General features: G+C 63.0%; 2 protein-coding genes across 5 annotated transcripts in view; both read right to left on the bottom strand.

Moving 5' to 3' along the window:
* The window catches only part of DMTN (dematin actin binding protein), a 7,821-nt gene extending 7,547 nt beyond the window's left edge, over positions 1-274 (bottom strand). For 2 of the 4 annotated variants that reach the window (XM_010562784.1, XM_010562786.1), the window contains exon 1: positions 79-274. The gene's annotated coding sequence lies outside the window, so the exon portion shown is untranslated. The remainder of the gene's footprint in view (positions 1-78) is intronic. The other 2 variants (XM_010562787.1, XM_010562788.1) reach the window with 2 other exon arrangements.
* A 4,804-nt stretch (positions 275-5,078) lies between these two features.
* FGF17 (fibroblast growth factor 17) lies at positions 5,079-9,237 on the bottom strand. The gene is made up of 4 exons (XM_010562783.1): positions 9,217-9,237; positions 6,986-7,163; positions 5,763-5,869; positions 5,079-5,375 (listed from the first exon to the last, which is right to left on the bottom strand). Exons 1-4 carry the CDS (start codon positions 9,235-9,237, stop codon positions 5,079-5,081), a joined length of 603 nt encoding a protein of 200 aa, XP_010561085.1.
* Between the last annotated feature and the right edge of the window lie 2,224 nt (positions 9,238-11,461).

The following is an 11,461-nucleotide window of genomic DNA, read 5'->3' as shown; positions in this document are numbered from 1 at the left end:
ACCTCAAGCTGCGTCCCCCCAGCCATGGCCACCTCCCTTCCCTCTCCCCACTGAAGCACGCGGGGTACGGCCACTCACCTAGGGACGGGGACACCGCATACCTCCAGCCGTGGGGAGCTGCGGGGGGACTCCCTTGACCTCCTTCTCTTGCCTGGCCACCAAATTACCCCACGGGCTGCTGGGCCGGCTGCCCCGGCTGCGGCCAAGCCACCGCCGGCGCGCTGCGGCGCGCATCCGAGAGCGTGACGGCCGGGCACGGGTGTGCGAGCGTGCGGGTGGGCGAGCCTATCTCCCAGCCCCAGCACCGCGGCTGTGCCGCCCGCCGGACCGATAACCGGCGGTGGGGTGCCGGCTAGGGCGGGCGTGCGTGGGTGAGTGGGTGGGTGGGTGAGTGAGTGGGTGGGTGGGTGCCGCTCGCCTCTCCCCACCTCTACTGCTGGCTCAGTCCCTTTCCGAACAAGAGAAGAATTAGCCGGCATCATGACGAAGCAGTATTCGCTCCCGCTGCTGCTCGCTCCCGCTCCTACCGCTTTCCCGGCACAAAGAGGGAGGAAAACATAAATAAACCCGGCGCTGTCTGGCTGCCAGAAATAACCCGGCCGGTGCCGGGGGTCCCCAGGACCCCTGTCCTCCAGCCCCTGCCGCATATGGGGGATGCAGTTGGGGACAGCATCCCCTGCCCCTCCCCTGGCTGGACTTTTAACCCCCCCCCAAGCCCCGCAGTGCTGTGAAAGGGGGGCTGAGCACCCCACGGCGTGTGGGCTGGGCTGCGGCACGGTGGGTGGTGGGTGAGGATGGCACCCCCTCCCTGTCCAGCCCGACCCCCAGCCTGGGTTTGGGGGTTCTCCACGGGCAGCACCTACCCCTCGCTGCCCTGGGAAGGGAAATACAGCAGGAATTTCCATCTCTGGGGCCAACAGAGCCCAGTGAGCGACTGGGAGGTGCTGAGCATCTGCTAAAAATCTAGCCCTGATCTCTGCAGATGCTGCCCTGCCCCTTGGTAATGCCAGGGAGAGCCCAGAGCCAGGCAGTGGGGAGAACCAGTGCCCCTTGCGTCCCGAGCCCCCTGGGTCCTGGGGGTCACGGTCCAGCCCCTGCCTTTGGGCAGAGCCCCCAGGGTTTGGTGGTGGGGCTGGCCGGGCACCCAGGGCTGGACTGGGAGGCAGCGGCCGCTCCCCGTTCCCCCCCAGAGCCCCTCGGCACACGGGCCTGGCTGAAAACCCAGGCGGCCGGCATGGGACCGGTGCCACAGCTGGACCCCCCCCTCCGGGGGCGGCGAGGCTGCGTTGGTGCCGCAGCGCCAGGAGCCAGCGTCTATTCCCGGCTCTGTGTGGGAGAGAGCTGCTTGGTGACAGCAGCTCCGTTTCTGGGTCCTCTCCCTGGCGTTACATCCCATGCTGTTTGCTGCCTCAGTTTCCCTCCTGGCTCAAGTGAGGGCCGCTGGACCCCCTGGATGCACATCTGGAGGGGGGGCATGCACGCCCAGGGATGCACATCTGGGGGGATGTGTGCCCAGGGGATGCATGCACACGCCTTTTGGTGCCAGGACCAGCCTGGATCGTTGGACCAAGAGCATCACGGCCTCAGCCCCGAGATGCTGCCGTGGCCCCACATGGAAGGGGCTTCTCCAGCCCCAGCCCCGCCGGGAGCCCCCCCCGGGGCTGTGCCTATGAATAATCAAGGCTGTGGCTGCCTCCCCCATGCTAACCCAGTTTCTCAAGCATGAAGACGACTGCAGCGGCTGCTCGGCGGCCACCACCTGTGCCCGGGGCCGCTTGGGTACCCGAACCTGCCGTGGTACCCGCTGTGGGCTCAGCCCCCCGCACCACAGCATCCAGGGGTGTCCGGAGGGAGGGAGGAGTTTGGAAACGCACGTATCCCGCACCAGCCAGGCACCACGCATCAGTTCTTATACCTTCGCGTGCATCCACTGAAATCCAAGCCCGGCCACGCTCGCCGGAGCCTCCCCCCCGTGTGCCCACCGGCCCCACAGGGTCACCCCTCATCCCGGCGATGCCCTTCAAAGCCAGGCCCAAGACAAGCAGCTGCCGGTCCCTTGCCGGGGGGGGCTGCTGGGGGGCTAGGGCATGGGGGCAGAGGGTAGCAGGGCCCTACCTTCAAGGGAGCCCATGGCCCGCTGCAGGCAGGTCTGCTTGTCCGCCGGGAGCCATGCCTGCGCTGAGCATCCCCTCCCCTGCGCCGCACGGCACGTTGCTACAGCGACCGCCTCCCGCCGCAACCGGCTGGTGCCGAGCGATGGAGGATGTGCAGGAGGATCCTTCGGCCTCACCGAGCGATGGAGGATGTGCCAGAGCCTCTTTGGGCTTCACGGAGCGATGGAGGGTGTGCAGGTGCCTCCTTCGGCTTCACCGAGCGATGGAGGGTGTGCAGGTGCCTCCTTCGGCTTCACCGAGCGATGGAGGGTGTGCAGGTGCCTCCTTCGGCTTCACCGAGCGATGGAGGGTGTGCAGAAGGATCCTTCGGCCTCACTGCCCTTGTGGGATGGGGGCGAGGAGCCTTCCCACAGCCCTGGGTGGGGGGGATGCAGCCCCTGCGCGCTGCTGCGAGGCAGCTGCCCGACCCAAAATTGCCCCCGCTGCCCCGCTGCTGGGGTTGCAGGGGGCATCGCCCCGGGGGAGCCTGCGCGCCCTGCGAGGGCTGGTCTGGATACGACCCGTGTCCCAGGGGACACCGGCCCCTGCCACCCCAGTGATGCCCCAAGTCCAGATCACGGGAGACACTGTCAGGACTGGGACACTGTGGGGTACGAGGACCACGGGACTGGGGATGGCAGCGGGGTGTGGGAGGCTGGCACCCATCACCTCTGGGGTCATGGCTGTGGGGAGCTGCCCTCGCTGGCTGCAAACCCCCCACCCAAGCATCCTAAGCCCCCCCCCTCAGTATGCCAAGGCCCCTGAGCATCCCTATCCCACGGGAGAGCAAAGCCTTGGGAAAGGCTGGGCACGCTGCGGCGGGGCGAGACACCCTCCAGTGCACTTTCTGCACAGAGGACATTCCTGTCCCCACCTCCACCCCCCGCCCCAGGTCTCACCTCAAAAAACAAGAAAGAAGCAGTGTGAGGGTTTTTTTTTTTCTCTCTTCCCTGGCCATAATTAAAAAGGACTCACCCTTCCGAGCCCTTTCTATCCCGGGAGGTCGAGAAGAAAGAGAGGGGAGGAAGGGGAAAACCGTGAAAGAAAAGAGACGAAGGGCTTGGGAAGGAGAAGAGAAGGCGGTGGAGGGGGGGGAAAGGGATGGGGAAAAATTAAAGCGGAGATTACACAAAGGGAACTCCTCTACCTTTGAAGCTTTGGCTAAATTGGGGAGGGGGCGGCGGGGGCAGGGAGGGTCCGGACCCAGTTGGCCCCTTTCTCAAAGCCCTCTCCTTTCAAGAATGTCTCGAATTCCTGCGGAAACAAGGAGCCGGGGTTGTGGGGCCGAAGGAAACGGGAGGGGAAAAAAAAAAAAATTACTCCGGCCGCTTGGCTAATTCCCGCCTGCCACACCTGGGCAGGCAGTGCCGGGCGCATTGTTCGCCCGTAATTGCTGGGTGTTGCATTTCTCTTCTGCTTTAAAGCTTCATTTAACTCAAACTGTTATAATTTTCTCCCTTCTGCCCCCCCCAGCCGTGCTCCCCCCCCTGCATTATGCTAGCGGGGCTTTGTAGGGGCTGGGTGAGCCCCAGTTAACGGATTACATCCTCCCCACAGTCCGGCTGCCACCTCCCAGGGTATTGTCAGAAGGGAAAGCAATTATAGGGAAGGTGGGACGGCACGGGCTGGGGGCACCGAGCTTGGGGCCTGGGGGGACAGCCCGACCAATGGCCACCATGGGGTGGGCGAGCCGGTGGCCCTGGGCTGGGGGAGCAGTGGGTACCACCCCGGGTACCACCCCAAGGGTGATGCCCTGTTCACCAGGATGCTGCAGACACCCCCAGAACACAGACCTGGGGGGCACAGACAGGGATGGGGACACAGGGACTTGCCTACAATGGTCACCTTCATCCTCCTGCCATCTCTCCCCGAGCATCGGGTGCTTGCACCCTGGGTTGGTGAGGACACCCTGTGCCAAGGTGGAGCTGGGTGGCCCCCCATTCCAACAGGCACGAAGCCAGTGGCAAAGCCTCAGCACGGGAACGAAAACTCCCCCAGGCCCCATCAGTCTAGACACTCGCTTTTATTTGCCTCGGGGTTTCCTCCTTTACACAAATAAACTCCAAAATCTAACCGTTTAGGCCTAAAACTGACTGGTAAAGGAAACAGCAGAACTCGTAAAAACACGCATATAACCAATCGAAAAATAAAAATAACCTAAAGGTGGTTTCTCTTTGGCCAGCAGAGCCTCACGGGCACCCACACGCGTCCCCACACTGCCAGCACCGTGGTGCCACCGGGAGAGGGCACAGACCTTCCTCTCCAATAAATAACGCAGAGACCCCATGGCTGCAGGGATACAAGTGCTGGCCCTGGGGTCTGCATGCCCGGGCACCCCCCGCCTCCCCTCCAGAGCTGCACAGACAGACCGACGGACAGACCGGCACCCCACACTCCCCATCACCTGGCTGCCTGTGGTGCCCCTGCCATCCCTCACAGGGACGGGCACAGCATCCCGCTGACCCCAGGGCTGGGGACAGGCTCTCCATCCCGCTCCGGAGGGGATATCCCACAGTCTCGTGGCCAGTCCCATCCATCTCTGGCACTGAGAGCCAGGTCTGTTGGGGACGGGAATGTGTCCGGGGGTCCTAGCCCTCGGTGGCATGGGGACAAGTCTCCGAGAGGCTGCCAAGGGGAGTGGGCAAAGGCACTGGGTGGTGAATGTGGGTACCATGGGATGCTCCAGGGATGAAGGGACCCTGGTGTGGGGCTATAAACACCAGTGACCGTGCCCAAAGAGTGTGCTCCCCAACCTATTTGTGGTGCCCAAGAGAAGTATAAAAATAGAGCATCTTTCAAAAAAGAAACGGGGAAGAAACAGTGCTGGAGGGTGCCAGGAGAAGGGGCAGAGTCTGGCGAGGCCAAAGGCCGTGAGGATGAGGAGGGCAGGGCCCGGCGGAGGGCCAGTCCAGTGGCTGCCGGGCGTTACGTGCGTGGGCGAGGGGCACGGGTGCGACGGGTCCGGCGGGTGGGGGAGGACGAGCCGACGAACTCGAACTGCTTCTGCCGCTCGGCGTTGTTGGGGAAGGGCAGCTGCCCGCGGTACAGGCGCTTGATGAAGTGGGCTTCTCGCTGGTTCTGGCGGCTGCGGGAGGCTTTGCGGGGCCGACCTTTGCGGGTAAAGGCCATGTACCAGCCCTCGTAGCGGGCGTTTTGGAAAGCCGTGTAGTTGTTCTCCAGCACAATCTCTGTGAAGATGCAGTCCTTGCTCTTGCCATTGGGCTGCGGGAGGAGGAGAGGGATACTTAGGACCCACAGGGATGGGGCTGGGGGCTTGCGGATGGGACCCAAGAGGTGCTGCCACCCCCCAACCCATCCCTGCCACATTCGCCGTGGCACCAACCCTGATGCACCAGGACCAGCTCCCCAAGGGCTTATCCTCACAGGAGCTGGGCTGAGCAGCACGGTGCAGATGGAAGAGAAGGGGGACTGATAGCTTCTACAGGGGCCAGGGAGAGCCCCCCATTGCATCAACACAGCCCCTATGACTGGGGACACGGGGACCAGCCTGGCCAAGCATCCCGGCTCCAGCTGCTCGTCGAGGTGCCCAGGCTGAGCTCTGGGGACCGGGAACACACGAAGGGTGAGCGTGGGGGGGCCTGGACTCACTTTCCCGATGAGCTTGCCCCGCTTGCTCATGCAGATGTACTTCTCACTCTCAGCCCCCTTGATGCGGACGCGGCTCCCGAAGGTGTCCGTCTCCACGATGAGCTTGGCTGCGAGGAAGGGAGCAAGGGGGAAGTGTCCCACAGGGGCTGTGGCACCCCCCCCATGAGCTACTGGTACCCAAACCACCCCCGTCCCATTCTTCCTGCCTCCATCTCACCCCCCAGCATCCCTCCCTGCCTTTTCTACCCATCACCGGTGGGGCTGGGAGGACGGCGAGCCCCCGCAGCCGGGGCAGAGCAGCCCTTGCCGGAGGATGCTCCCCAGCCATGATGCTAAAGGGCCTTTGTTAAAACCCAGCAGAGTCAAACCGGGTGTTTGATGAAGGCGCCGGGGAGAGCAACGGCCCCTTGCTTCCCCCCCCCCCGCCCCCCCAGCACATCCGCATTGTCGGCGATTCAATGGGTTCTCCAGGGCTAGACCGAGTCCAGCACCCGGCGGGTTAATTATCCTCGTCCTCATTGTTTCTCTACAACACAGCGGTGGCTGCAAAGGTTGGGAGCCGACACTGAAACCAATGACCCCGGCGGGTCCTGTGCTCCTGACAGCCTGTGCCTGAGCAAGCAGGGAGACCTGGAAAGGTGGTGAATCAGCCTCGCCGCTCACCCAGCTTTGAAAAGCCTTTCCCAAAGCTTTTAGATACTAGGGATGCCAGCCTGGCCTTTGTGGGGCTGCGATGCCCATCAGCGGGGCGTCAGGGCTGGAGCTCCCCAGCAAACCCTGTGGGGAAAGGTGATGTGTTCGGGTGGGCTCTGCCCCGGGTGGGCTGTCCGTGCTGCCCACCACGTATGGATATTTAAGAGGCTGATGCTGGGATCAGGCGATTCTCCTCCAGGAAAAGTTGTCTCACGCCGAGAAGAGATTAGAAAGCAAAAGCCCTAAATATAGGGCTTATAAATGCTGCATGGTACCAGAAAAATGCATGATTTTGGAAGTTTTGAGGTCAAGGCTGGCTGGTTGGGAGCCATGCTCTCACAGGAGTTACTTGGGGAATTTTGGGCTATAAAACCAGCCAGCTGGGGCAACTAAAACCTCCCCACACCCCCCATTCCCGCTGCAAAAATTCCTCTGGGAAGAGACATTTCCCTGACCTTTTCCAGCCCTTGCACGAGCACGTCCATCCCAGGCTGCAGATAAACCCCTCCATGGAGCCACCGGCCCCTTACCGAACTTGTTGCCATCCTCGGCGGTGGCGGTGATCCTTTTGCCGTTCACCTGGACGTGCTTGCCGCTGGTCCGGCTGTAGAGCTGGTACTCCCTGATCTGCCGTCGGCTCAGCTGGTCGGTCATGGCACCCTGGTCCCTCACGTACTGGTTAAAATTAGGAGACGGTTGATTCTCCCCCTTTGTTTACAAAGGGAAAAATAAAATCAATTTGTTTTGGACAGCCGACGGCAAGGGGATGGAGAGGGGAGCCCGGCGGGGTGTGAGGGCTGGGGTTGGCCCCCGGGGGACACGGAGATCCACCCGCTACCCCCCGTCTGCGGGCGAGGGAGAGCTCCCAGCCATCGCCAGCCAAGCTGGTTCCTTTTGAGCAGGGATGAAGGCACCGAGCAGATGCTTTGGACCTGAGAGCGATTGGCACAGCAGGCAGGGAGAGGCAGAGATGTTGCTTTGCATCCCGCAAGTGAGGAGGATGCAGGGAAGGATGCTCTCCTCCGGGCACAGCCGACTGGTCCCTCAGGAGTGCGGTCGAGCTGCTGCTCCCGGTCAGATGGATGCTCGGCAGCATCTTCTGCTTGGGCAGCACCTTTTGCCTCCAGGCAGGTGCTGAGGACAGGCTGGGATTCCAGGGCTGACCCACCAGGTCCCTCGTGGTGGGCAAGACCCACCTAAAGCCGGGCTGGGTGTCCCAGGCGCAGAGCCATCCCTTCCCAGTCCATCCTGAGCATGCACCGGCGCTGGGGCCGGAGGAATAAAACACCTCGCGGACCCAAAACAGCTCCACGGCTTATGCAGCACAAACACATGAAGGTTATTGTACGGTAAACAACAGCTAATTACTGCAGATGAGCTGGGGAGGGGGAGAATTAGTGCTGGTGGTCAGCCCCCGTCCCCACACCAGGCTCCAACCAGCACCTCTCAGCATGCATCTTAAAAGAAGACCTGGTTTAATCCTGGTGCAAGTGGGAAGCTGGGGCTCAGGGGCTGCGGGATGCTGACCCAAAAACCAGCTCCGAAAGGGCTGCGGGGAGGGGATGAGCTCGGGGGGCGATGGACACATCTCCTGCTGCTCCCCCGGGGAGCTCATCCCCTGGGAACACCTGGGGAGCATTTGGGGAGCTGGCTGCCCAGTTTGGGGTGCGCAGCATCGCCCCACTGAATGGGACCTGCCGTCCCGCGTCCCTCGGGATGCTGTAGCATCGCCTCGCCGGGAGTGAAGCCCAGCACGAGGGGACCAGGTCCTGTCCCTTCTTCTTGCGGGGTGGGGGGGAGCAGCAGGATGGTGAGGGGCACTGCCTGCCCCCCCTGTACCCCCCCAGTTCCCCACCACCTTTGTGTGCGACTGGGGACTCATTTCCTGCCAGGATCCACTTTAAAGCCTTTGGGGCTGGCCGAGGAGGTGGGCTGGGGGGGGGGGGGAGTGGCCCCTCTCCATCAAAGGCAGTTCCCTTCCCCTCTCATTTTCAAAGAAATAAAAGCATTTACCTTGGGAAAAAAAAAAAAAGAAAAAAGTCCCGAGCACGTATTAAGGCTGCTGGGGCCGGCAGCTACGGGGGTTTTGTTCGGGCTCTGGAGCAGAGGGTGCTGATATGGAACAGTGCATTTTAATAGTTGCTGCCTTTCTAAAGCTCACAAAAAGGGATGGTGCAGCCTGAGAGGTTTGGGGGGAGAGGGGAGGGGGGTGTCGAACCTCACACCACCCCGCTGCTGGGGCGACCAGAACCTGCTCTGCCCCGTTAACCCCCTCGGCAGCCGGCCTCGGCGTGAGCGAGGCCAGAGTCTGGCCCCGAGAGCTCAAGGCTGATGGACTTGGCACGTCTCTCCCCGAACAAGGCTGCAAGAAACGTATCGTCTGCCTCGGGAAGGGCTTCCCCGCTGACCTTGCCCGGGCCCAGCAGCCCCAGGCAGATGGGAGACTGGAGGAGACCGGGGAGGTTGTGCCTCCCCATCATAGATACCCCAGTACCAGCCCATTGCAGCCCCGAAGCCGGTGCTGATGGGCACACAACCCCGCAGGCACCTTCGCGGCATCTCTCCCCTGCCCGGAGCCGGGTACCGCTTGGGGTGGGCAGGCAGTGGCCCCCTCGGTCCCCGGGAAAGCCCCTCGCCAGAGCAAAAGACATGCCCAAAGCAAACGGTTAGCTTGGCGGATGGCAGAGCGGGTGCCTTCGCCCAGCCCGGCTCTGCAGCACAGCCAGACGTGCCGTGGGGTTAGTAAGACATATCCACGTACCTGGGTCTGACAGGAGAACATGAGGAGCTGGAAACATCTGCAGCGGGAGACAAAAGAGAAAAGGGGAGAAACAGGGTGTTTTGTTCGGGGTTAGTTGTTTTCTCTCTCCACCCCCCCTGCACACCCCACAAGGAATAGCCGTGTCTAACGGCACTAAGAATAAACTACTGATAAACCCGGGGTGCAAAGGATCGCAACGAGCGGCGCGCGGGGCTTACATGGAGAGGTTCTGCAGGCTGATGGGTTGCATGGCGCTCGTCGAAGGCCCCCACACACCAGCATGAAACGAAGGCACGGCGCGGGCTCTCTGCAAACCTGCCCTCCCTCACCGCCGGCACATCCCCGCCGGGGCAGGGAAAGCCGAGGAGCAGCCTGTCCCCTCCTTCCTCGGGTGATCCCCACGCTCGGGGCGGGCGAGGGAAAAACCGGGTGAAACCCAGGCTGTCGCCGCACCGGCGAGCCCACGTGCGATGCCAACGTCTCCGGAGCAGCAGCGACGACGGAGCATGGGGAAGGCAGCTGGGGTCGGGTCCTCTCCTCCTCCTCCTCTGGCCCTGGGGGCTGCACGTCCTAAACTTTGGGGGCATCCAGATCCATCCTGTCCCCCGCGTCCCCACCCCATCAGCCTCCCGTCCTTGGGTTAGTCCCCGGTTTGCATCTCCCTCCGGCAGCAGCTAGCGGGCAAAGCAGGGTCGCCCACCGTCAAGGGCAGCACCCGCAGCCCCCCGTTCCATCGAGCCGCCGGCACCCTCCCAGTCCTGCCCTGGTGATGGTGGGAGATGCACGAAGCAGCAGCCTTTAAAGGTGGGGAGAGCCCATGTAAAGAGGGGCTGGACCTCTCCCGGGAGGCAGTCGGCACTGAGGAGAGAAGGAGGATCGGACCTAGCAGGGGCCAGGGCAGGAGGAGGGGACGGGGGAGGCGTGGAGGTAGCGGGGGGAGGCTCAGCCGCTTGGGGTGTCCCCATCGCAGGGGGTGGCAAAGCCCCCCATCTCACCCCATGGAAGGGAAGATGCCAGGGCAGAGGAGATGGGGGGGGTGTGATGCTGTGGGGCATGGCGATGGGACCACGGATGGGAAAAGCCCCCGCTGCGGGGAGAGCTGTGTCAGGCCTCAGGGAGGGATGCGGTGGCACGGAGGATGCTTTTTGTCACCCTCCTTTCACCAAGGTGCCAGGCACAGCCCTGGTCCTTGCATCGCGCACAGAAAAGCACCGTAGCAGTTTTTAACCATCTGGTTTAATGCTGGGGGGGGGCTCTGGGGACCCAGTCACAGCCCCCCACACACCCACCAACAGCTCCCCTCTTTCTCCTGCCCGCTCCCAGCCCCACTGGGTATCACCTCCCCATCAGGAGAGGGAGGCTGTGCACCCCTCCACGCTCCATTTGCTCGGCCAGGGAGGTGCTAAGTGCCTTATAAATACCCCGGCAGGGAGCTGGGGTAATGCCTCAGGGGGGGTAAAACATCCTGGCAGATGGGATCAGGGGTTTAGGATAGAAACAGCTTGCCTCTATGCTTCTGCCTCAGTTTCCCCATCAGTGCAAGGGGGGGGCTATCAGGCCCCTCGGGAAAGGCATGATGGAGATCAGCAGGGTACCCACACACCCCCATCTGCAGGAGGGTGGGGGGCCTGATTCAGTGCTAATGACCCAAATTAGACCTCCCCTGATGCCTTCTCACCTCCTGGGCCAGGAATTCAGCCTGAAACACAGTTTGCAGCCCCCAGTGACCACAAGTGTGGGATCCCCCAGCTCAGGGGGTCCCCTTCCACCCCAGTACCCATGGGGACAAGCCCCCCCCTCTCCCCATCCCCAGGACTCAGCATCCTTCAGGGGCCACAGGGAATGATTGATGGCTGTAGAGCCATCATCACTCCTGGTGCATCCCATCCCGTCTCCCCCCTCCCCAGTTTGGGGCAGAGGGTCCTGGGGAGCTGTCAACGCACCAGTGGGGGGGCTGGCTTGTGCAAGCAGCCCCTGCAGGGCGAGGAAAGGCAAGGAAGGGACAGGGCTGCCTGTCAAAACCTTCTGCGTGTGGCCCTTGCAGGCAAGAGCATCTGGGGACCGTGCCCTGCAAGGGTAGCCCCTATCCATCCACCCACCCCCCCAATCCCCAGCACGGCAGCTCCCCCAGCCTCCCCCTGGCAGCCCAAATGGGGCACCCTGCTCCCCACAGCTGGGGACTGACCTGGCCCCAGAGCCCCCCCCCCCCACCCCCGGCACCCCCCCCCCCCCCCCCCCAACCCCC

The sequence above is a fragment of the Haliaeetus leucocephalus genome, unplaced genomic scaffold (assembly GCF_000737465.1).
Source record: "Haliaeetus leucocephalus isolate CR32 unplaced genomic scaffold, Haliaeetus_leucocephalus-4.0 Scaffold162, whole genome shotgun sequence".
NCBI lineage: Eukaryota > Metazoa > Chordata > Aves > Accipitriformes > Accipitridae > Haliaeetus > Haliaeetus leucocephalus.
The sequence above is the reverse complement of the archived record's forward strand: the minus strand, read 5'-3'. Positions and strand labels throughout refer to the sequence as shown.

Coding starts and splice junctions, on each gene's coding strand:
- FGF17 (XM_010562783.1), bottom strand. CDS start 9,237: ATGTTCTCCTGTCAGACCCAG. Junction 5,870..6,985: donor CGAGGATGGCAACAAGTTCG/GTAAGGGGCCGG, acceptor CCTTCCTCGCAG/CCAAGCTCATCGTGGAGACG. Junction 5,376..5,762: donor GGGGCAAGCTCATCGGGAAA/GTGAGTCCAGGC, acceptor CTCCTCCCGCAG/CCCAATGGCAAGAGCAAGGA.